General features: G+C 40.9%; 1 protein-coding gene across 2 annotated transcripts in view; it reads right to left on the bottom strand.

Annotated features, from left to right (window-relative positions):
- The window catches only part of kif6 (kinesin family member 6), a 482,085-nt gene that overhangs the window by 92,442 nt on the left and 362,877 nt on the right, over nucleotides 1–26,766 (bottom strand). For both annotated transcript variants that reach the window (XM_052153424.1, XM_052153425.1), the window contains 2 exons: nucleotides 2,000–2,081; nucleotides 1,742–1,877 (listed from right to left, as the gene is read on the bottom strand). In XM_052153424.1, coding sequence (XP_052009384.1) covers nucleotides 1,742–1,877; nucleotides 2,000–2,081 — 218 coding nt within the window. The remainder of the gene's footprint in view (nucleotides 1–1,741; nucleotides 1,878–1,999; nucleotides 2,082–26,766) is intronic.

Here is a 26,766-nt window from a genome sequence, read left to right as displayed (position 1 = left end):
GTATGACAGTTCATGTCAGAAACACTGTCAGGTTATATCACCCAGCGATTGAGCTAGTGTCATGTTAATTATAACATATACCAGTGAAAATATCCTGACTTTAAAGTAAAAAGGAGTAACACATCATGCTGCTAAATACAGTACAAACAAGTGGTGTAGTCAGGGCCAAATGCATGTATGCTTACTTTTTACCAGGGCTGTTTGCATATAACGATTTCTAAGGATCAATATTTGCATATACCCTTGATATACCCACTTGTTTTACTGCTTCAGAAGTATATAATCTACTGTCATTATTTTCCCTTTAAATATATTAGATGCTGTTTTGTGAAACTGGAGATTCTTTGTTGTAATTGGTGCATTATCACAAGAATTCTGCCATCCCGGCCTCTGACAACCGTTGTCGCCGCCATTAACAAATTAGGGAATTAATGACAATGAATGGAAAGAGAGTGTCACCCTCACACTGAAGCAGTACCCGGTCAAATTAATTAACAAAATATGCCAAACATCCTGTAAAAAAAGGAATCATCCCGTAATTAAGGGAAAAAATTGTGTTCTGTATGAAATCCATACGCAATGCTGTTTGTCCCTTATTTTAGGGTCACACACCCAAACCGCTGAGAATGAAGAAAGAAATTTACTTGAAACACACACACTTTTCGTGTGAGTTGTGTGAGATATCAGCTGTTGCTTTAGATGGATGATAAGTAACAATCAGCGTGTTTTCTGTCAGAAGCAAGATCATTTTGTCAAAATAATATATCATTTGAGTGCTTGTTAAATGTTTCCCACCATTGGGATTTTAAAACCCCAGTAAACGCACCTATTCATGACGTGCCATTAAATTGAATTGCATATGTTAGAGCTCGTTCTGGTAGAGAGTGAGAGATGTAAGAAAAACGGCATTAATGCATTAATAAAAATAAAAGTACAGTAGTACAAATGTAGTTAAAACACCACATGATTTTCAAACAAACACTATTTAGTGCCAAAACCTAAGGAGAAATACACTATTTTCATGTTAAGCCTTTTCTCTCCCTTTCTCTCTTCTTCCTGGTCATTGTATTAAAGCATTTTTTATTTTAAGTTTAGTAGGGGACGTTCGCACTGAACATGTTTTTGAATCTGTCTGAGCTGTTTTTCAATGTAAAGGAGCTTCTCGCACAGGAACGCCTGTAAATATGGGTCATTCATACAATTCTGTGTCATTTGTCCCCATTACAAGTCTGTGTGGAAATTATATTGTTTAATTTCACCCAATTACAATTTTGATAGGCTTGTTAAAAAGAATAAAGACTTTTTATAATTTTACACACTTCTGTGGGCTTAAAAGTAAAATGTTAATTAACTGAAATCCTTTTCTTCATTCACTGTGTAATTTTCTCATATTCTCAATATACAGTATTTATTTTAACAAAAGTAAAATCGTAAATATTAGTTTAAAAATATGTTTCCTAAATATCAATCACAAGATGATGATGAAACATGAAGAAACTTGTAAAAGTATGTTTTATTTTACAAAAGTTTCAAAGCCGGAATGTCACCGAATTGTAGTAATGACCCATTTACAGTATGTACAGAGTTGCAGTTCTGCTGCTCTCTATACACAGATTACGCCGTCTAAGGACTGGGCAATAGTAAACCAGTTTTTTTGGTAGAACTGCTCCACCGGTACAAACATATTTTTGACATTGCAGACAAGTTTAGCTTTGTCATTGAAATTAAATATCTATAAAACCTGCAGCCTGGTGGTCTCCTGGGTCCACCATTCCTCAAATTCTAATTGAAGTTTCACTTTGGACTTTTCTCGTAACAGCTGTAGATGTTCAATCTCAGTCTTCAGCCCTTTTAAATGTCCAGATGTGATCTTGTAACTATAAAGACAAATTTCAATATGAGTTATGCAAACGAGTCATATAAAAATGTCATATTAATACAAGATTACAACAATCAGGTAGACAATAATACTGTTTTAAATAAATAAAATGGTACACACTTTTTCTTCTCCTCCTCTATCCGGTTAAGGATTCTGTCCTCTACAGGGTCTGACTCTGATTCTGTTTGGTCCCCTGCTAAGCCTGAAGGGAGATATACCAAGAAACTGTTACGTTGAAAATGTTATGTGACATATTCCAGGATTCAATTAAATACTTTGGACAATAATAACATTTGTCAACCACACCATCAAATTTAAACACTTATGAATAACTAATGATAAACTATTTTAAAAAACAGTTAGTTCCGTCCCTTTAATTTGATTAGACAATTGGTGTTTCAGGAGTGCTGCTATTTCTTAAATCAACACTGGACAATGTTTCACTGCTTGTTAGTGTTTTTGCATTTCCAGACAGGCTGTCAGTTTTTGTTGCTTGGTGATGCACAAAGATTGAGTCTGCTTTTGCTTTTTGGAACAATTTGCATTGACAGAGAAAAATTAGCAAATTAATTGGACATATTTTGTCTAAAATGCAAGTTAATGCTCGATTTGAGCAGGGTTTAAATTCCCCTGCAGTGCCCCCTAGAGTGAGTTGTTTCCGCACATGACACTGCATCACCGGTAGAGGGGGCAGAGTGTAGATGAGTATTGTTTTTTTATATTGTAGAGTATTGTAGTAAACATGTGAATAAATGGGCTTTGTCTGCTGTGCTGTATTTATTACGGGTCCAAGCACCAAAGGTGCAGGAACACTATTGTATTAGTTTACATTTTCTTATTATTTTTAGGGTTCCAAACACCAAAGGTGCAGGAACCCTATTGTATTTGTACTGATTTTCTGATTATTATTATGGGTCCAAGCACCCAAGGTGCAGGAACCCTATTGTATTTGTACTGATTTTCTGATTTTTAAGGGTCCAAGCACTGAAGATGCAGGAACCCTATTGTATTTGTTCAGATTTTGAATAATCAAAAAATTACAAAATTGCACCAAGACCTACAAAATGTATATCTTGTTTTATGACATTTTATAAAATGTTTCCGCTATTGGAACGTTGAACACAAGACATCAGTCATATTTAACATCAGTTTGCAAATTCAGCAACTTACAGAGCACATATACAAATACATTAATTTTTTGCATAAGTTGAAAGCTCTTAAAAGGCTCGAACCCCGTTAATTGCTGCTAGCAGCTATATTTATTATTATTATTTTTATTATTCTGCCCTAAAACTGATAGTGCAGACCAAACCGTAAGTCCAATCGGCCTCAAGGTGGTGCTATAGTTATCATGTTTACATGTTGGCCCATAACTCCTAAACCGTTTGTCGCACAAGTGTATTACATAGTTGGATTCCTTGGCTCAAGACGAACAAAACATATCTCCGATTTCATTTCCATCATGAAAAATTTCGCACTTATTTGCAGAATTCAAATAACATACTTTTTCTAACTCTTACGCCGTATATCCGATTTGCACGAAAATTATGGTGTGTCTACTATGAACATTCATGATTATAAGTTATCAAAGGAATTTTTAATTGGTCAAAGCCAGGGGTGCCAACACTTTTTTGCTTGATGATCTACTTTTAAATGACCAACTCAATAAGATCTACCAACTAAAAAAACTGTTTCAATAAAGGGTAACTAAACACCTGCTCAGAGTCTGACTCCACCCACTAGAAATATTTGAAAATGCTGGAAAAGTGGGCAGACCCCGGCGGGGATAGAGGGAACGAACCGAGTGCGGGGCTGAGCGGGGGGTGGGGGGTGGGGGTTACCTGAGACTCGTAGTGACGGATTAATTGACAGCTGCTGTCAGACTCTATGTTATTATTATTCCTCACACGGTCGCAAGACGACATGTACATGAATCTGGCGTGGTGAGCTGGAACCTGCTTACGTCAGCTGTCACCGCTTACGTCACGAAGTACCGCAACAGCCAATAGGAAAATTCAACTGCAGTAGCCACCGTTCAACCTGAAGAGGGCAGCACTCAGACGTTTTTACACCATATATTGTAGAAAAAAAACACTTTATACACAAATGTCAAAAAAATTACTTGAATCAATGACCAGTACTAATAAAGCCCCATGCTTACAGATCATTAACTAAAAAAAGTTGGTTTAGGGTTTAGTTACCCTTTAAAAAAAAAACTAAAAAATGCTTGTTGGGACTACTGCATGTATCCCTACATGGAATTCATCTTCAAATTAATTAAAAAAAATTAAATAATGTTCAACGTTGATATCATCCAGTTTTAACACTAAACCAAAAACACCTACAGCACAATAGATTACAATAGACAGGGCATTTACCTTATTCTGATGATTTGCACTGAATGGAATCAGACAGTTTTGCATAATCCGTGCAGTAGCTGCTGGTAGCTAGTCTCAAACACTGTTAGCTTTGCAATTTCGCGCTCTGTTCTCAGAATCCTTGGAGGGTGCGAACCTAGTTGTCATGGCTACTGAATAAACAAAAATCTCGCCTGGTCAAAATTTACTCGTCAAGTTCAAGTCAGACAGAAACTAAAAGAAGGAAAGACATTATATTTATTTTTAACACAAATTTAACACATTTTAGCACATTTAAATTTTGTGCGGTCTACCAGCATTGCCTTTGCGATCGAATGGTAGATCGCGATCGACGTATTGGGCACCCCTGGTCAAAGCATTGCGAAGATATAATCCAACTAAATGGTCAGGCGTCATCCATTTTGTACGTATTGACCAATATCTACCAAACTAAAAGGCCAAATGTTACGAAACTTGATAAAAATAAACAACAGGACATTTTGAGGATGCATGCAAAGTCATGAAAACGTTCGCCTATAGGGGGCACTACAACCAAAAAACACTCATAACTGCAACCATATGATCAATGAAGTTGAAAATTGGTATGCTTGTAGGGCTACAAGGCTAACATATCCTAAAATTTCAATCTGACAAATAAAAAAACATGGCCGCCAGCGCCAATCATTTTTCAGCTACTAATAACATCAAATCTGAATGCCTGACTGTTAAGAAACTTTAAATATTTGTAGACAGTGATAGATTGAAGCTTTTATTCAAAGTGATGTCATTTCTACCCCATTTGTCAAATTCTTCTGAATCTTGGTTTACATGCCTCATTTCTCAATGGTAACAAAAAAGCCTCCAGGATCCATAAGGTCCGGAATGATGGATTTTCCTGTACAATGAAAATGTGGAAAAACCTATAAAAATCCTCTTCCCTCTAGTCCCCTCTTGAAGCCTTTTGAAGCTTCCCTTTCTCATGAGTAATCTTTATAAATATATAATACGTTAATAAATATGATACTTTGATTGATTTAAGATTGGAGTGATCTTTGGGACACTCTTTAGCTGCCTAATTGTTTTTTTTCCATCCTCATTATTACCTTGTTACCCTCTCCCAATCCTAGACGGGGAGGGACGTAACATCAGACAGAAAGATATCTTTTTTGGATTCCTCCATTGGGAAAGTTTAACCCCAACTCTCTACTGATCAATTTTAAATAGTTTGCCATTTTGAGGAGGAATCCGCATTGCTGCTTGCAGCTATATTTATTATTAGTGGTGCTTGCAAAGCATCACTATTGTAATCTCACATACTTATTTTTATTTTTATACTTTTTATTATTCTATCTCCGTACAAAACTTCGGCACCTAACTCGTCCCGCACCGTTTGGCGTAGACCCACGAATGAGGTGTCAAATCGAACGGCCTATTGAGGACACGTGTGCTATGACTTTTATAAGCGATCGGGGTACGGTAATTGCCCCAGGGGCAAAAAAGCGGCCGAAAAATCCCATAGACTTAACATTGCGACAAACTTTGACGCGTCACAGCTCCGAGCGAGGATTTCGCAGAAACGTGTGATTTGCCACATTTGAAGAGGCTGGCAGGCTCTGTAAGAGCATACCTCAAAATGGGGTAAAAGTTGCACCCCTGGGGGCAGGAGCAGCCCAAAAATGCCCCAATTGACTTACAATGGTGTAGGACGGCCCATGAAATGAAATGGCATTGGGATTTGTATTCAACATAGCTCTGGATCACAGTGTCATAGAGACAATGGGGCGGGCTCATTTTACTCAGACGACCAATCAGTATCTCAGGATCATTTTGAATCTATCAAGCCACGCCCTAGCAACAATTTAGAGCACCTTAGCAACAAGTCCCATACACTTCTAATGAAAGACATCAAAGGGATATCTCCGGATAGAAGTTTCATAGAAACACAAGGGTGGTCTCGTTTCACTCGGGGCAGCAAACAGCCAATCATGAATCACCTCAACACTTCCTAGCCCCTCCCTAGCAACCATTGTCGAGCACCTTAGCAACCAAAATCCATAGAGGATATCTTCCATTCTGAATGTCACAGAGGCATGGGAGTTGGTTTATATCATTCATACTGACAAGCAGCCGTTGGAGATTAATGATTGGCAGCTGCCAAGCCACTCCCTAGCAACTAAACAGAGTACCCTAGCAACCCTTTAGCAGTAACTATATCTCTGCACCAGAAAATCAGAGAAACTTCTGGGTTGATTTATTTCAATCAGGATGGCAAGGACACTTCATTAGTATCACTAAGGTAACTGCCTAGCAACCAGATGGGGTTACCCTAGCAACCGAGTAACAAATCACATATCTCTGCATCAGAAAAACGTAGAGACTTCCGGGTTGACTTATTTCAATCAGGATGGCAAGGACACTTGATTACTATCACTATGATTACTGCCTAGCAACCAGATGGGGTTACCCTAGCAACCGAGTAACAAATCACATATCTCTGCACCAGAAAATAGTACTGACTTCCGGGTTGATTTATTTCACTCAGGATGGCAAGGACACTTCATTACTATCACTATGGTAACTGCCTAGCAACCAGATGGGGTTACCCTAGCAACCGAGTAACAAATCACATATCTCTGCATCAGAAAAACGTAGAGACTTCCGGGTTGACTTATTTCAATCAGGATGGCAAGGACACTTGATTACTATCACTATGATTACTGCCTAGCAACCACATGGGGTTACCCTAGCAACCGAGTAACAAATCACATATCTCTGCACCAGAAAATAGTACTGACTTCCGGGTTGATTTATTTCACTCAGGATGGCAAGGACACTTGATTACTATCACTATGGTAACTGCCTAGCAACCAGATGGGGTTACCCTAGCAACCGAGAAACACATCACATATCTCGGCACCAGAAAGAGTACAGACTTCCAGGTTGATTTATTTCAACCAGGATGGCAAGGACACTTCATTAGTATCAATATGGTAACTGCCTAGCAACCACATGGGGTTACCCTAGCAACCGAGTAACAAATCACATATCTCTGCATCAGAAAAACGTAGATACTTCTGGGTTGACTTATTTCAATCAGGATGGCAAGGACACTTGATTACTATCACTATGGTAACTGCCTAGCAACCAGATGGGGTTACCCTAGCAACCAAATAACAAATCACATATCTCTGCATCAGAAAAACGTAGAGACTTCCGGGTTGACTTATTTCAATCAGGATGGCAAGGACACTTGATTACTATCACTATGATTACTGCCTAGCAACCAGATGGGGTTACCCTAGCAACCGAGTAACAAATCACATATCTCTGCACCACAAAATAGTACTGACTTCCGGGTTGATTTATTTCACTCAGGATGGCAAGGACACTTGATTACTATCACTATGGTAACTGCCTAGCAACCAGATGGGGTTACCCTAGCAACCGAGAAACACATCACATATCTCGGCACCAGAAAAGAGTACAGACTTCCAGGTTGATTTATTTCAACCAGGATGGCAAGGACACTTCATTAGTATCAATATGGTAACTGCCTAGCAACCACATGGGGTTACCCTAGCAACCGAGTAACAAATCACATATCTCTGCATCAGAAAAACGTACATACTTCTGGGTTGACTTATTTCAATCAGGATGGCAAGGACACTTGATTACTATCACTATGGTAACTGCCTAGCAACCAGATGGGGTTACCCTAGCAACCGAGTAACAAATCACATATCTCTGCACCAGAAAATAGTACTGACTTCCGGGTTGATTTATTTCACTCAGGATCGCAAGGACACTTGATTACTATCACTATGGTAACTGCCTAGCAACCAGATGGGGTTACCCTAGCAACCGAGAAACAAATCACAGATCTCGGCACCAGAAAAGAGTACAGACTTCCGGGTTGATTTATTTCAACCAGGATGGCAAGGACACTTCATTAGTATCAATATGGTAACTGCCTAGCAACCAGATGGGGTTACCCTAGCAACCAATTAACAAATCACATATCTCTGCATCAGAAAAACGTAGAGACTTCTGGGTTGGTTTATTTCACTCAGGATGGCAAGGACACTTCATAAGTATCACTATGGTAACTTCCTAGCAACAAGGAGGGGTTACCCTAGCAACCAAATAACAAATCACATATCTCTGGATCAGAACATCGTAGAGACTTCCTGGTTGACTGATTTTACTCTGGATAGCAAGGAGACTTGATAAGTATCACTATGGTAACTGCCTAGCAACCACATGGGGTTACCCTAGCAACCGAGTAACAAATCACATATCTCTGCACCAGAAAATAGTACAGACTTCCGGGTTGACTTATTTCAATAAGGATGGCAAGGAGACTTCATTACTATCACTATGGTAACTGCCTAGCAACCAGATGGGTTTACCCTAGCAACCGAGTAACAAATCACATATCTCTGCATCAGAAAAACGTAGAGACTTCTGGGTTGATTTATTTATGACCACAATTTTTGTTCTTTTCAAGCATGCTATTTCACGAGTTTTGCCACGGCAAGCACCACTCACATTTTCTTCAGGAAATGTACCTATCTAGTTACTGTTATTATTATTCTCCTTGAGCCCCAATATCTCAGTCACTGGTCAAACATTTTCTAATTTGGCACATTGATAATGCCAACAGGTACCGGCACACAAATAATGGCCCACATTTGCCCATAGGTGGCGCTACTGGGCACACCCAAACTTTATATTTTCAAAGTGGTGGCATTTCCAACCCATTTGTCCAATTCTTCTGAAACTTGCTGTACATGCCTCATTTCTCATGGGGAACAAAAAAGCCTTAAGGACCCATAACTTCCACTATGATGGATTTTCCAGTAAAGTGAACATTTGGGAAAACCTACAAATATCTTCTCCTGAACCATTGCGCCAATTGACTTTAAATTTGATACACATGTAGTATTGATGTCTTTCAAATCATTACTTAGCAAAAATTAATACAATAAAAAATGGATGAAAGGACACGCCCAAAAGTCCCATTTTCTGGTCCAAATTTTTCTAATTTGGTACATTGATACGACAGGCCAACGGGAAACCCTACACCAATAATGGCCCATATTCACCCTCAGGGGGTGCTACAGGCCATGCCAAAAATTCCCATTTTCAAAATGATGTTATTTCCACCCCATTTGTTCAATTGATCTGAAACATGGTGTACATGCCTCATTTCTCATGGGGAACAAAAAAGCATCAAGGTCCCATAATTTCCGCCATGATGGATTTTTCTGTACAGTGAAAATTTGGGAAAACCTACAACTCCTCTTCTCTTGAAACGTAGATCCAATTGACTTCATATCTGGTACCCATGTTTAGAATTTATGTCTTTCAATTTGTTAATTAGCAAAAAATAAATACAATACAAAATGGCTGAAAGGGGCATATTTATGAAAACCTAACTTGCCAAAGGCATCACTATTGTTCAAGGCATCACTATTGTTCTCTTGCATACTTATTAGTGGTGCTTGCCAAAGGCAAGGCATCACTACTGTTCTTTTGCATACTTATTAGGTTGGCTTGAGAAAGCCAACTTACTGAAATTCAATTTAAACGTATTATTATTAGGTTGGTTTGAGAAAGCCAACTTACTGAAATTCAATTTAAACTTATTATTATTAGGTTGGTTTGAGAAAGCCAACTTACTGAAATCCTATTTAAACTTATTATTATTAGTGGTGCTTGCCAAAGGCAAGGCATCACTATTGTTCTCTTGCATACTTATTATTAGTGGTGCTTGCCAAAGGCAAGTAATCACTATTGTTCTCTTGCATACTTATTAGTGGTGCTTGCCTAACGAAGTGTTAAAACATGCTATAAATGTGTTAGCATCATGCTAACACATGCTAGCATCGCCTAGCGAAGTGTTAAAACAGGCTAAAAACGTGCTAGCATCATGCTAACACACGCTAGCATTGCCTAACAAAGTGCTAAAATATGCTAAAACGTGCTAGCATCATGCTAACACATGTTAGCATCGCCTAGCGAAGTGCAAAAACGTGCTAAAAACGTGTTAGCATCATGCTAACACATGCTAGCATCGCCTAACGAAGTGATAAAACATGCAAAAAATTTACTAGCATCATGCTAACACATGCTAGCATCGCCTAGCAAAGTGCTAAAACATGCTAAAAACGTGCTAGCATCATGCTAACACATGCTAGCATCGCCTAGCGAAGTGCTAAAACATGCTAAAACATGCTAGCATCATGTTAACACATGAAAAATTATATGACCATTACTTTAGTGCTTAGCAACAAGTTAGAAAATGCTATTTGACGAGTTTTGCCACGGCAAGCACCACTAACATTTTCTTCAGGAAATGTACCTATCTAGTTAGTGGTGCTTGCCAAAAGCAAGGCATCACTATTGTTATTCGCCATACTTATTAGTGGTGCTTGCCAAAGGCAAGGCATCACTATTGTTATTCGCCATAATTATTAGTGGTGCTTGCCAAAGGCAAGGCATCACTATTGTTATTCGCCATACTTATCATTATTAGTGGTGCTTGCCAAAGGCAAGGCATCACTATTGTTATTCGCCATACATATTATTAGTGGTGCTTGCCAAAGGCAAGGCATCACTATTGTTATTCGCCATACTTATTCGTGGTGCTTGCCAAAGGCAAGGCATCACTATTGTTATTCGCAATAATTATTATTCTTCCACACAAAAGTTCGGCGTGTAACTTGTCCCGCAGCTTTTGTCACACACCCCTGAGTGAGGCGTCAAATTATGCGGCCTATTGAGGAGAGGTGTGCTATGACTTTTATAAGCGATCGGGTTTACGGTATTTGCCCCAGGGACAAAAAAGCGGCAGAAAAAATCCCATAGACTTAACATTGCGACAAATTTGACGAGTCCCAGCTCCGAGCGAGAATTTCGCAGAAACGTGTGATTTGCCACATTTGAAGAGGCTGGCAGGCTCTGTAAGAGCATACCTCAAAATGGTGTCAAAGTTGCACCCCTGGGGGACAGGAGCTGCCCAAAGTTGCCCCATTGACTTACAATGGTGTAGGATGGCCCATGAAATGAAATTGCATAGGGATTTTGTATTGAACATAGCTTTGGATCACAGTGTCATAGAGACAAGGGGTGGGCTCATTTTACTCAGATGACCAATCAGTCTCTCAGGATCATTGCAAAGCTATCAAGCCACGCCATAGCAACCATTTACAGCACCTTAGCAACAACTCCATAGACATCTAATGAAAGAGATCAAAGGGATATCTCCGGATAGAAGTGTCATAGAAACACAAGGGTGGCAAGGACACTTGATAAGTATCACTATGGTAACTGCCTAGCAACCACATGGGAGTACCCTAGCAACCGGGTAACAAATCACATATCTCTGCACCAGAAAATCGTAGAGACTTCTGGATTGATTTATTTCAATCAGGATGGCAAGGAGACTTGATAAGTATCACTATGGTAACAGCCTAGCAACCACATGGGGTTACCCTAGCAACCGAGTAACAAATCACATATCTCTGCATCAGAAAAACGTAGAGACTTCTGGGTTGGTTTATTTCAATCAGGATGGCAAAGACACTTGATTAGAATCACTATGGTAACTGCCTAGCAACAAGGAGGGGTTACCCTAGCAACTGAGTAACAAATCACATATCTCTGCACCAGAAAATAGTACAGACTTCTGGGTTGATTTATTTCACTCAGGATGGCAAGGACACTTGATTACTATCACTATGGTAACTGCCTAGCAACCAGATGGGGTTACCCTAGCAACCGAGTAACAAATCACATATCTCTGCACCAGAAAATAGTAGACACTTCCGGGTTGACTTATTTCACTCAGGATGGAAAGGAGCCATGTATTGTATTACCTTGGTAACTGCATAGCAACCACATGGGCATACCCTAGCAACCGAGTAACAAATCACATATTTCTGCACCAGAAAATCGTACAGACTTCTGGGATATTTATTTATGACCATAATTTTTGTTCTTTTCAAGTTATAACATGCTATTTGACGAGTTTTGCCATGGCAAGCACCACTCACATTTTCTTCAAGAAATGTACCTGTCTAGTTAGTGGTGCTTGCTAAAGGCAAGGCATCACTATTGTTATTCGCCATACTTATTATTAGTGGTGCTTGCCAAAGGCAAGGCATCACTATTGTTATTCGCCATACTTATTAGTGGTGCTTGCCAAGCATCACTATTGTAATCTCACATACTTATTATTAGTGGTGCTTGCCAAAGGCAAGGCATCACTATTTTTATTCGCCATACTTATTATAATTAGTGGTGCTTGCAAAGCATCACTATTGTAATCTCACATACTTATTATTTTTATTAAGTTGCTTGTGAGAGCCAACTTACTGAAATCCTACTTAAACTTATTAAGTTGGCTTGTGAGAGCCAACTTACTGAAATCCTACTTAAACTTATTATTAGGTTGGCTTGAGAAAGCCAACCTACTGAAATTCTATTTAAACTTATTATTATTATTATTATTATTCTGAGACTACAATTACCAAGACTAACTCCTAGAGCTTTTAAGCTACATGCACCAAACTCAGCACAGACCTTCAGACTAATCCCGAATAGTGTGCTATATCTTTTCTAACTGATCGGACTTACTGTTTTCTCAAAGCGGATGATCAAAAACTGGAAAAATCCCATTCACTTACATTGACGGAATGTTCAGATGAGCCAAGACCAACTGTCAATATTCAAATATGAGCCACCAACAGAAGGCTTTAACATGCTTTAGGCTTCTTTTCTATCAAATCTCTATTTCTATCTGTCTCTTAAAGTGAAGAGGGCCAGTCTGTTCAATCTTTATTTCTAACAAATTCAATCAAACTTTATTTAAATCACTGTTTTTACAATATTGCTTTGGCAATACAATGTTTATATATCTCTCTCTATCTATTTCTTTCTATTCATCCTTTTTCCTCCCTCTCTCTGTCATATCTGTCTGTCTGTCTATCTGTCTGTCTGTCTGTCTGTCTGTCTGTCATTTAGTGCAACCTAGCAACCAGAACCCATTGACTGCCATTCAAAATTGCTTAGATGGATATCACCTGATCAGTATGCCCTACAGACATGAGAGTTGGCTTGTTTGAATTGGGTGAGCAGTCAGTCTTTAAGTATCATCATGAAAAATACTAAGCCATGCCCTAGCAACCAAATCCCTTTAACTTCCATTCAAAAACAGTAAGATGGGTATCTCAGGATCAGAATGTCATAGAGACTTCCGGGTTGACTTATTTCACACAGGACGGCATGGAGCCTCATTAAGTATCACCCTGGTAACTGCTTAGCAACCATATGGGGCTACCCTAGCAACCAAGTAACAAATCACATTTATCTCCTCCAGAACATCGCAGAGACTTCAGGGTTGACTTATTTCACTCAGGATGGCAAGGAGCCATGTTAAGTATCACCCTGGTAACTGCCTAGCAACCAGATGGGCTTACCCTAGCAACCAAGTAAAAAATCACTTATCCCAGCACCAGAAAATAAAAGAGAGTTCAGGATTGACTTAATTCACTCAGGATAGCAAGGAGCCTCATAAAGTATCACCTTAGTAACTGCCTAGCAACCACATGAGGTTAACCTAGCAACCAAGTAAAAAATCACATTTATCTCCTCCAGAACATCGTAGAGACTTCAGGGTTGACTTATTTCACTCAGGATGGCAAGGAGCCATGTTAAGTATCACCCTGGTAACTGCCTAGCAACCAGATGAGGTTACCCTAGCAACTGAATATTAAACCATATATCTCTGCACCAGAAAATCATAGAGACTTCCGTGAAGACTTATTTCACTCAGGATGGCAAGGAGACTTGATAAGTATCACTGTGGTAAATGCCAAGCAACCAGATGGGGTTACCCTAGCAACCAAGTAACAAATCACGTATCTCTGAACCAGAAAATCGTAGAGACTTCCAGGATGATTTATTTCACTCAGGATGGAAAGTAGCCTTTACAAGTATCACTATGGTAACTGCTTAGCAACCATATGGGGCTACCCTAGCAACCAAGTAACAAATCACATTTATCTCCTCCAGAACATCGCAGAGACTTCAGGGTTGACTTATTTCACTCAGGATGGCAAGGAGCCATGTTAAGTATCACCCTGGTAACTGCCTAGCAACCAGATGGGCTTATCCTAGCAACCAAGTAAAAAATCACTTATCCCAGCACCAGAAAATAAAAGAGACTTCAGGATTGACTTAATTCACTCAGGATAGCAAGGAGCCTCATAAAGTATCACCTTAGTAACTGCCTAGCAACCACATGAGGTTAACCTAGCAACCAAGTAAAAAAATCACATTTATCTCCTCCAGAACATCGTAGAGACTTCAGGGTTGACTTATTTCACTCAGGATGGCAAGGAGCCATGTTAAGTATCACTGTGGTAAATGCCAAGCAATCAGATGGGGTTACCCTAGCAACCAAGTAACAAAAAACATATCTCTGCACCAGAAATTCAAAGCATCACTATTGTAATCTCACATACTTATTTTTATTTTTATTAGTGGTGCTTGCAAAGCATCACTATTGTAATCTCACATACTTATTTTTCTTCTTATTATTATATCTCCATACAAAACTTCGGCACCTAACTCGTCCCGCACCGTTTGGCGTAGACCCAAGAATGAGGTGTCAAATCGAACGGCCTATTGAGGACACGTGTGCTATGACTTTTATAAGCGATCGGGGGTACAGTGTTTGCCACAGGGGCAAAAAAGCGCCCATAGGACGGCCCATGGAATGAAATTGCATAGGGATTTGTATTGAACATAGCTCTGGATCACAGTGTCATAGAGACAAGGGGGCGGGCTCATTTGACTCAGACGACCAATCAGTCTCTTGGGATCATTGTGAAGCTATCAAGCCACGCCCTAGCAACAATTTAAACCACCTTAGCAACAAGTCCAGTAGACTTCTAATGAAAGACATCAAAGGGATATCTCCAGAGAGAAGTGTTATAGAAACACAAGGGTGGTCTCGTTTGACTCGGGACAACAAAAAGCAAATCATGAATCACCTCAACACTTCCTAGCCCCTCCCTAGCAACCATTGTCGAGCACCTTAGCAACCAAAATCCATAGAGGGATATCTTCCATTCTGAATGTCACAAACAGCCAATCATGCATCAAATCAACACTTCCTAGCCCCTCCCTAGCAACCATTGTCGAGCACCTTAACAACCAAAATCCATAGAGGGATATCTTCCATTCTGAATGTCACAGAGGCATGGGAGTTGGTTTATATCATTCATACTGACAAGCAGCCTTTGGAGTTTCATGATTGGCAGCTGCCAAGCCACTCCCTAGCAACTAAACAGATACACTAGCAACCGTTTAGCAATAACTATATCTCTGCACCAGAAAATCAGAGAGACTTCTGGATTGATTGATTTCAATCAGGATGGCAAAGAGTCTTGATAAGTATCACTATGGTAACTGCCTAGCAACCACATGGGGTTACCCTAGCAACCGAGTAACAAATCACATATCTCTGCACCAGAAAATCAGAGAGACTTCTGGGTTGATTTATTTCAATCAGGATGGCAAGGAGACTTGATTAGTATCACTATGGTAACTGCCTAGCAACCAGATGGGGTTACCCTAGCAACAGAGTAACAAATCACATATCTCTGCATCAGAAAAACGTAGAGACTTCCAGGTTGACTTATTTCAATCAGGATGGCAAGGAGACTTGATTATTATCACTATGGAAACTGCCTAGCAACCAGATGGGGTTACCCTAGCAACCGAGTAACAAATCACATATCTCTGCATCAGAAAAACGTAGAGACTTCCGGGTTGACTTATTTCAATCATGATGGCAAGGACACTTGATTAGTATCACTATGGTAACTGCCTAGCAACCAGATGGGGTTACCCTAGCAACCGAGTAACATATCACATATCTCTGCATCAGAAAAACGTAGAGACTTCCGGGTTGACTTATTTCACTCAGGATGGAAAGGAGCCATGTATTGTATTACCTTGGTAACTGCCTAGCAACAAGGAGGGGTTACCCTAGCAACCAAATAACAAATCACATATCTCTGGATCAGAACATCATAGAGACTTCCTGGTTGACTGATTTTACTCAGGATAGCAAGGAGACTTGATAAATATCACTATGGTAACTGCCTAGCAACCAGATGGGGGTACCCTAGCAACCGAGTAAAAAAAACATATCTCAGCAGTTATAAAATGCTATTTGACGAGTTTTGCCATGGCAAGCACCACTCACATTTTCTTCAGGAAATGTACATTCTAGTTAGTGGTGCTTGCAAAGCATCACTATTGTAATCTCACATACTTATTATTAGTGGTGCTTGCAAAGCATCACTATTGTAATCTCACATACTTATTATTAGTGGTGCTTGCAAAGCATCACTATTGTAATCTCACATACTTATTTTTATTTTTATTTTTCTTCTTTTTATTATTATTCTATCTCCGTACAAAACTTCGGCACCTAACTCGTCCCGCACCGTTTGGCGTAGACCCACAAATGAGGTGTCAAATCGAACGGCCTATTGAGGACACGTGTGCTATGACTTTTATAAGCGATCGGGGGTACGGTATTTGCCCCAGGGGCAAAAAAGCGGCCGAAAAATCCCATAGACTTAACATTGTGACAAACTTTGAGGCGTCACAGCTCCGAGCGAGGATTTCACAGAAACGTGTGATTTGCCACATTTGAAGAGGCTGGCAGGCTCTGTAAGAGCATACCTCAATATGGGGTAAAAGTTGCACCCCTGGGGGGCAGGAGCTGCCCAAAAATGCCCCAATTGACTTATAATGGTGTAGGACGGCCCATGAAATGAAAAGGCATAGGGATTTGTATTGAACATAGCTCTGGATCACAGTGTCATAGAGACCAGGGGGTGGGCTCATTTTACTCAGACGACCAATCAGTCTCTCAGGATCATTGTGAAGCTATCAAGCCACGCCCTAGCAACCATTAAGAGCACCTTAGCAACAAGTCCCATAGACTTCTATTGAAACAGATCAAAGGGATATCTCCGGATAGAAGTGTCATAGAAACACAAGGGTGGTCTCGTTTGACTCGGGACAGCAAACAGCCAATCATGCATCAAATCAACACTTCCTAGCCCCTCCCTAGCAACCATTGTCGAGCACCTTAACAACCAAAATCCATAGAGGGATATCTTCCATTCTGAATGTCACAGAGGCATGGGAGTTGGTTTATATCATTCATACTGACAAGCAGCCTTTGGAGATTCATGATTGGCAGCTGCCAAGCCACTCCCTAGCAACTAAACAGAGTACCCTAGCAACCGTTTAGCAGTAACTATATCTCTGCACCACAAAATCAGAGAGACTTCTGGGTTGATTTATTTCAATCAGGATGGCAAGGAGACTTGATTAGTATCACTATGGTAACTGCCTAGCAACCAGATGGGGTTACTCTAGCAACCGAGTAACAAATCACATATCTCTGCATCAGAAAAACGTAGAGACTTCCGGGTTGACTTATTTCAATCAGGATGGAAAGGACACTTCATTAGTATCACTATGGTAACTGCCTAGCAACCAGATGGGCTTACCCTAGCAACCGAGTAACAAATCACATATCTCTGCATCACAAAAACATAGAGACTTCCGGGTTGACTTATTTCAATCAGGATGGCAAGGACACTTCATTAGTATCACTATGGTAACTGCCTAGCAACCAGATGAGCTTACCCTAGCAACCGAGTAACAAATCACATATCTCTGCATCAGAAAAACGTAGAGACTTCCGGGTTGACTTATTTCAATCAGGATGGCAAGGACACTTGATTAGTATCACTATGGTATCTGCCTAGCAACCAGATGGGCTTACCCTAGCAACCGAGTAACAAATCACATATCTCTGCATCACAAAAACATAGAGACTTCCGGGTTGACTTATTTCAATCAGGATGGCAAGGAGACTTGATAAGTATCACTATGTTAACTGCCTAGCAACCAGATGGGGTTACCCTAGCAACCGAGAAACAAATCACATATCTCGGCACCAGAAAAGAGTACAGACTTCCGGGTTGATTTATTTCAATCAGGATGGCAAGGACACTTGATTACTATCACTATGGTAACTGCCTAGCAACCAGATGGGGTTACCCTAGCAACCGAGAAACAAATCACATATCTCGGCACCAGAAAAGAGTACAGACTTCCGGGTTGATTTATTTCAATCAGGATGGCAAGGAGACTTGATTAGTATCACTATGGTAACTGCCTAGCAACCAGATGGGGTTACCCTAGCAACCGAGTAACAAATCACATATCTCTGCATCAGAAAAACGTAGAGACTTCCGGGTTGACTTATTTCAATCAGGATGGCAAGGAGACTTGATTAGTATCACTATGGTAACTGCCTAGCAACCAGATGGGGTTACCCTAGCAACCGAGTAACAAATCACATATCTCTGCATCAGAAAAACGTAGAGACTTCCGGGTTGACTTATTTCAATCAGGATGGCAAGGAGACTTGATTAGTATCACTATGGTAACTGCCTAGCAACCAGATGGGGTTACCCTAGCAACCGAGTAACAAATCACATATCTCTGCATCAGAAAAACATAGAGACTTCCGGGTTGACTTATTTCAATCAGGATGGCAAGGACACTTGATTAGTATCACTGTGGTAACTGCCTAGCAACCAGATGGGGTTACCCTAGCAACCGAGTAACAAATCACATATCTCTGCATCAGAAAAACGTAGAGACTTCCGGGTTGACTTATTTCAATCAGGATGGCAAGGACACTTGATTAGTATCACTATGGTAACTGCCTAGCAACCAGATGGGCTTACCCTAGCAACCGAGTAACAAATCACATATCTCTGCATCAGAAAAACGTAGAGACTTCTGGGTTGGTTTATTTCACTCAGGATGGCAAGGAGACTTGATAAGTATCACTATGGTAACTGCCTAGCAACAAGGAGGGGTTACCCTAGCAACCAAATAACAAATCACATATCTCTGGATCACAACATCGTAGAGACTTCCTGGTTGACTGATTTTACTCTGGATAGCAAGGAGACTTGATAAGTATCACTATGGTAACTGCCTAGCAACCACATGGGGTTACCCTAGCAACCGAGTAACAAATCACATATCTCTGCACCAGAAAACAGTACAGATTTTTGGGTTGAATTATTTCACTCAGGATGGAAAGGAGCCATGTATTGTATTACCTTGCTAACTGCATAGCAACCACATGGGCTTACCCTAGCAACCTAGTAACAAATCACATATTTCTGCACCAGAAAATTATACAGACTTCTGGGTTGATTTATTTATGACCACAATTTCTGTTCTTTTCAAGCAGGCTATTTGACGAGTTTTGCCACGGCAAGCACCACTCACATTTTCTTCAGGAAATGTACCTATCTAGTTATACTTTTATTTTTATTTTTATTTTTATATCTCTTAACAAAACTTCGGCACCTAACTCGTCCCGCACCGTTTGGCGTAGACCCACGAATGAGGTGTCAAATCGAACGGCCTATTGAGGACACGTGTGCTATGACTTTTATAAGCGATCGGGGTACGGTATTTGCCCCAGGGGCAAAAAGCGGCCGAAAAATCCCATAGACTTAACATTGAGACAAACTTTGACGCGTCACAGCTCCAAGCGAGGATTTCGTAGAAACGTGTGATTTGCCACATTTGAAGAGGCTGGCAGGCTCTGTAAGAGCATACCTCAATATGGGGTAAAAGTTGCACCCCTGGGGGGCAGGAGCTGCCCAAAAATGCCCCAATTGACTTATAATGGTGTAGGACGGCCCATGAAATGAAAAGGCATAGGGATTTGTATTGAACATAGCTCTGGATCACAGTGTCATAGAGACGAGGGGGTGGGCTCATTTTACTCAGACAACCAATCAGTCTCTCTGGATCATTGTGAAGCTATCAAGCCACGCCCTAGCAACCATTAAGAGCACCTTAGCAACAAGTCCCATAGACTTCTATTGAAAAAGATCAAAGGGATATCTCCGGATAGAAGTGTCATAGAAACACAAGGGTGGTCTCGTTTGACTCGGGACAGCAAACAGCCAATCATGCATCACTTCAACACTTCCTAGCCCCTCCCTAGCAACCATTGTCGAGCACCTTAACAACCAAAATCCATAGAGGGATATCTTCCATTCTGAATGTCACAGAGGCATGGGAGTTGGTTTATATCATTCATACTGACAAGCAGCCTTTGGAGATTCATGATTGGCAGCTGCCAAGCCACTCCCTAGCAACTACACAGAGTACCCTAGCAACCGTTTAGCAGTAACTATATCTCTGCACCAGAAAATCAGAGAGACTTCTGGGTTGATTTATTTCAATCAGGATGGCAAGGACACTTGATAAGTATCACTATGTTAACTGCCTAGCAACCAGATGGGGTTACCCTAGCAACCGAGTAACAAATCACATATCTCTGCATCAGAAAAACGTAGAGACTTCCGGGTTGACTTATTTCAATCAGGATGGCAAGGACACTTCATTAGTATCACTATGGTAACTGCCTAGCAACCAGATGGGCTTACCCTAGCAACCGAGTAACAAATCACATATCTCTGCATCACAAAAACATAGAGACTTCCGGGTTGACTTATTTCAATCAGGATGGCAAGGACACTTGATTACTATCACTATGGTAACTGCCTAGCAACCAGATGGGGTTACCCTAGCAACCGAGTAACAAATCACATATCTCTGCACCAGAAAAACGTAGAGACTTCCGGGTTGACTTATTTCAATCAGGATGGCAAGGACACTTCATTAGTATCACTATGGTAACTGCCTAGCAACCACATGAGCTTACCCTAGCAACCGAGTAACAAATCACATATCTCTGCATCAGAAAAACGTAGAGACTTCCGGGTTGACTTATTTCAATCAGGATGGCAAGGACACTTGATTAGTATCACTATGATTACTTCCTAGCAACCAGATGGGGTTACCCTAGCAACCGAGTAACAAATCACATATCTCTGCACCAGAAAATAGTACTGACTTCCGGGTTGATTTATTTCACTCAGGATGGCAAGGACACTTCATTACTATCACTATGGTAACTGCCTAGCAACCAGATGGGGTTACCCTAGCAACCGAGAAACAAATCACATATCTCGGCACCAGAAAAGAGTACAGACTTCCAGGTTGATTTATTTCAACCAGGATGGCAAGGACACTTCATTAGTATCACTATGGTAACTGCCTAGCAACCACATGGGGTTACCCTAGCAACCGAGTAACAAATCACATATCTCTGCATCAGAAAAACGTAGATACTTCTGGGTTGACTTATTTCAATCAGGATGGCAAGGACACTTGATTACTATCACTATGGTAACTGCCTAGCAACCAGATGGGGTTACCCTAGCAACCGAGTAACAAATCACATATCTCTGCACCAGAAAATAGTACTGACTTCTGGGTTGATTTATTTCACTCAGGATGGCAAGGACACTTGATTACTATCACTATGGTAACTGCCTAGCAACCAGATGGGGTTACCCTAGCAACCAAGTAACAAATCACATATCTCTGCACCAGAAATGAGTACAGACTTCCGGGTTGATTTATTTCACTCAGGATCGCAAGGACACTTGATTACTATCACTATGGTAACTGCCTAGCAACCAGATGGGGTTACCCTAGCAACCGAGTAAAAAATCACATATCTCTGCATCACAAAAGAGTACAGACTTCCGGGTTGATTTATTTCAACCAGGATGGCCAGGACACTTGATTAGTATCACTATGGTAACTGCCTAGCAACCAGATGGGGTTACCCTAGCAACCGAGTAACAAATCACATATCTCTGCACCAGAACACACTACAGACTTCCGGGTTGACTTATTTCACTCAGGATGGAAAGGAGCCATGTATTGTATTACCTTGGTAACTGCATAGCAACCACACGGGCTTACCCTAGCAACCGAGTAACAAATCACATATTTCTGCACCACAAAATCGTACAGACTTCTGGGTTGATTTATTTATGACCATAATTTTTGTTCTTTTCAAGTTACAACATGCTGTTTGACGAGTTTTGCCACGACAAGCACCACTCACATTTTCTTCAGGAAATGTACCTATCTAGTTTTATTTTTATTTTTATTTTTATATCTCTTAACAAAACTTCGGCACCTAACTCGTCCCGCACCGTTTGGCGTAGACCCACGAATGAGGTGTCAAATCGAACGGCCTATTGAGGACACGTGTGCTATGACTTTTATAAGCGATCGGGGGTACGGTATTTGCCCCAGGGGCAAAAAAGCGGCCGAAAAATCCCATAGACTTAACATTGAGACAAACTTTGACGCGTCACAGCTCCAAGCGAGGATTTCATAGAAACGTGTGATTTGCCACATTTGAAGAGGCTGGCAGGCTCTGTAAGAGCATACCTCAATATGGGGTAAAAGTTGCACCCCTGGGGGCAGGAGCTGCCCAAAAATGCCCCAATTGACTTATAATGGTGTAGGACGGCCCATGAAATGAAAAGGCATAGGGATTTGTATTGAACATAGCTCTGGATCACAGTGTCATAGAGACGAGGGGTGGGCTCATTTTACTCAGACGACCAATCAGTCTCTCAGGATCATTGTGAAGCTATCAAGCCACGCCCTAGCAACCATTAAGAGCACCTTAGCAACAAGTCCCATAGACTTCTATTGAAACATATCAAAGGGATATCTCCGGATAGAAGTGTCATAGAAACACAAGGGTGGTCTCGTTTGACTCGGGACAGCAAACAGCCAATCATGCATCAAATCAACACTTCCTAGCCCCTCCCTAGCAACCATTGTCGAGCACCTTAACAACCAAAATCCATAGAGGGATATCTTCCATTCTGAATGTCACAGAGGCATGGGAGTTGGTTTATATCATTCATACTGACAAGCAGCCTTTGGAGATTCATGATTGGCAGCTGCCAAGCCACTCCCTAGCAACTAAACAGAGTACCCTAGCAACCGTTTAGCAGTAACTATATCTCTGCACCAGAAAATCAGAGAGACTTCTGGGTTGATTTATTTCAATCAGGATGGCAAGGAGACTTGATTAGTATCACTATGGTAACTGCCTAGCAACCAGATGGGGTTACCCTAGCAACAGAGTAACAAATCACATATCTCTGCATCAGAAAAACGTAGAGACTTCCGGGTTGACTTATTTCAATCAGGATGGCAAGGACACTTCATTAGTATCACTATGGTAACTGCCTAGCAACCAGATGGGCTTACCCTAGCAACCGAGTAACAAATCACATATCTCTGCATCACAAAAACATAGAGACTTCCGGGTTGACTTATTTCAATCAGGATGGCAAGGAGACTTGATTAGTATCACTATGGTAACTGCCTAGCAACCATATGGGGTTACCCTAGCAACCGAGTAACAAATCACATATCTCTGCACCAGAAAATAGTCCAGACTTCTGGGTTGATTTATTTCACTCAGCATGGCAAGAACACTTGATTACTATCACTATGGTAACTTCCTAGCAACCAGATGGGGTTACCCTAGCAACCGAGTAACAAATCAAATATCTCTGCACCAGAAAACACTACAGACTTCCGGGTTGACTTATTTCATACAGGATGGCAAGGAGACTTGATAAGTATTACTATGGTAACTGCCTAGCAACCAGATGGGGTTACCCTAGCAACCGAGTAACAAATCACATATCTCTGCACCAGAATCCATAGAGATTTCTTGGTTGATTTATTTCAATCAGTATGCCAAGGAGACTTGATAAGTATCACTTTGGTAACTGCCTAGAAACCAGATGAGGTTACCCTAGCAACCGAGTAACAAATCACATATCTCTGCATCAGAACATCTTAGAAACTTCCGGGTTGACATATATGACTCAGTGTGGAAAGAAGGCTTGATAAGTATCACCCTAGTAACTGCTTAGCAACCAGATGGGGTTACCCTAGCAACCAATTATCCAATCCCATATCTCTTCACCAGAAAATCATACAGATTTCTGGGTTGATTCATTTCATACAGGATGGCAAGGAGACTTGATAAGTATTACTATGGTAACTGCCTAGCAACCAGATGGGGTTACCCTAGCAACCGAGTAACAAATCACATATCTCTGCACCAGAAATCCATAGAGATTTCTTGGTTGATTTATTTCAATCAGTATGGCAAGGAGACTTGATAAGTATCACTTTGGTAACTGCCTAGAAACCAGATGAGGTTACCCTAGCAACCGAGTAACAAATCACATATCTCTGCATCAGAACATCTTAGAAACTTCCGGGTTGACATATATGACTCAGTGTGGAAAGAAGGCTTGATAAGTATCACCCTAGTAACTGCTTAGCAACCAGATGGAGTTACCATAGCAACCAATTATCCAATCCCATATCTCTTCACCAGAACAACATTAAGACTTCTGGTTTTGTTTTTGGGACTCAGGGTCGCAAGGTTCGTTCGTTTGTTCTATCTATCTATCTATCTATCTATCTATCTATCTATCTATCTATCTATCTATCTATCTATCTATCTATCTATCTGAGTGTCAATATCTATCTATCTATCTATCTATCTATCTATCTATCTATCTATCTATCTGACTGAATGATCTTATAATTTTTAAACTTTGAAAACTACTAAAACTTATAACTAAACTAAAAACCTTAAAATTTCAAGCTTTTACAACTACTTCAAACTTTCATGCTAGGCTTTCTCAAGCCAACCTAAAGTTTGTACTCAAACTTTTTAATCTAGTATAAATATATATAATATTAAAGATGAACACAGCCAATGATCAAAATCACCGTATTATGTTCAGTTTGTTATATTTTCAAAATATTGTTTTTAGAATAAATGAATTTAAAATGTTATTGTTTGAAAAGGATTAGAAGCCAGGTTCCCACCATTAAAAATTCATCAGAGGCTCTGTGAAATAATGGTTAAAGAGGATCTGTGAAATAATGGTGGCAGTGTTACGATCCCTGCATTCTCTGTTTTCACTGTCACGTTTATGTCACCTTTCATTGTGGTCCACCCCACGTTTTCCGTTTCACTCTCGCCAGTCACGTCCCATGTCACTCTTCTTTGTTGTCCGTCCCGTGTGTTCCGTTTCAACGAACACGCTCCCTGTCATGTCTTCCTTGTTGCCCGCCTGTGTTTCACTGTCTCTGTTAGAACTACACTTCCCTTCATCCTCACTCCTCATCACCGCTGTCACAGCGTTATTGTCCGCACCTGTCGTCTATTTTATTATCACCTGTCTTCGTTAATCTATCATTGGTTTTGTTTGCTCATTGGTTCATTTGTTCTCTGTCTGTGTATTTAAGCCATCTGTTTGTTCTGTTGTTGTCGTTCATTAATGTCAGTATAATGTTTCCGTGTATCAGTTCCGATGTCTTCTTAAATGCTCTCTGTCCATGTTCCCTGTCAGTCTGTCTACTCGTTCATGGTTACCCTGTTGTCCGTCCAAGGTTCCCCTGCTGTTCTCGCGCTCCTGCCTGTTTTCCCATCGTGGACTTTGCTTTGTTCTAGTGTTTGTTTATTTCTGTCCTTATCCTAATAAAGCCCGCGTTTGGATCCACACTCTTGTCTGTCTTCCCTCATCATCACAGGCAGACAGTATACAGTGGCTTAAAAAAAATAATAGGGCAGGTATGAGGTCATGCTAGATAACAAACTGTATAAAAAAGGAGGGTTTTGTCCAAGAGAGTCAGATCTCAGCTGACACCTTGGGTTTGTAGGATTGCTCAATAAACTCACACCTGGAACTCCTGACTTCAAGAGTTTTCTTATTGACAGTGGAAGAAAAGTTCCACGCTCCACAACAGGGAAAACGAATTGTGACAGGGCAGAGGGTGTGGCCGGGTCGTGATGCTGCACACTCGGCCCCTAATCAGGCAAATCAAGTCAGCTGTCTGACACCTTTGTGTGTTTGCCTTTTTGTTTAATTAAACTATTGTATATTAAACTATTATTTATATTGTCAAGCCGGTTCTTGCTTCCTCCATTCCATTAACCCCTTTACACTGGTGCCGAAATCCAGGAAGGAGGAGGGATGCGCCATAGTGGAGTTCTGGCCGCTACCATCCACCCCAAAGGAGCAGCCACGGCCATCCGCCAGAGGAGATCGGCCATCTGGAAGCGGAGGAGCGGCCTCCAACCGCAAGGTGAGGAGGGGCTCCCAACCGCTTGATTAGGCTGATTAGGGGCCGGGTGTGCAGCATCACGACCTGGCCCCACCCTGTCACATTCCTCCCTCATTCTCTCAGGCTGGGTAGCCCCCAGCATGAAGTACACCCCCCCTTTCCCAGGTGGTGTGTGGGTGTGGAGGGGGCGTGCCTTCCGACCCATCTGCCGGCAGGTCATCCCTGCCTTCCTGAATCTGGGAGGGGATGGGGGAGGGAAACAACAATAATTAAAAACACAGGGGTACTCCTGGTAACAGTGCAGTACTCCCTAAAAACCAAAGTACAAGTCATCATTAGAGACTATAA

Source organism: Xyrauchen texanus, chromosome 22 (genome assembly GCF_025860055.1).
Source record: "Xyrauchen texanus isolate HMW12.3.18 chromosome 22, RBS_HiC_50CHRs, whole genome shotgun sequence".
NCBI lineage: Eukaryota > Metazoa > Chordata > Actinopteri > Cypriniformes > Catostomidae > Xyrauchen > Xyrauchen texanus.
The sequence above is the reverse complement of the archived record's forward strand: the minus strand, read 5'-3'. Positions and strand labels throughout refer to the sequence as shown.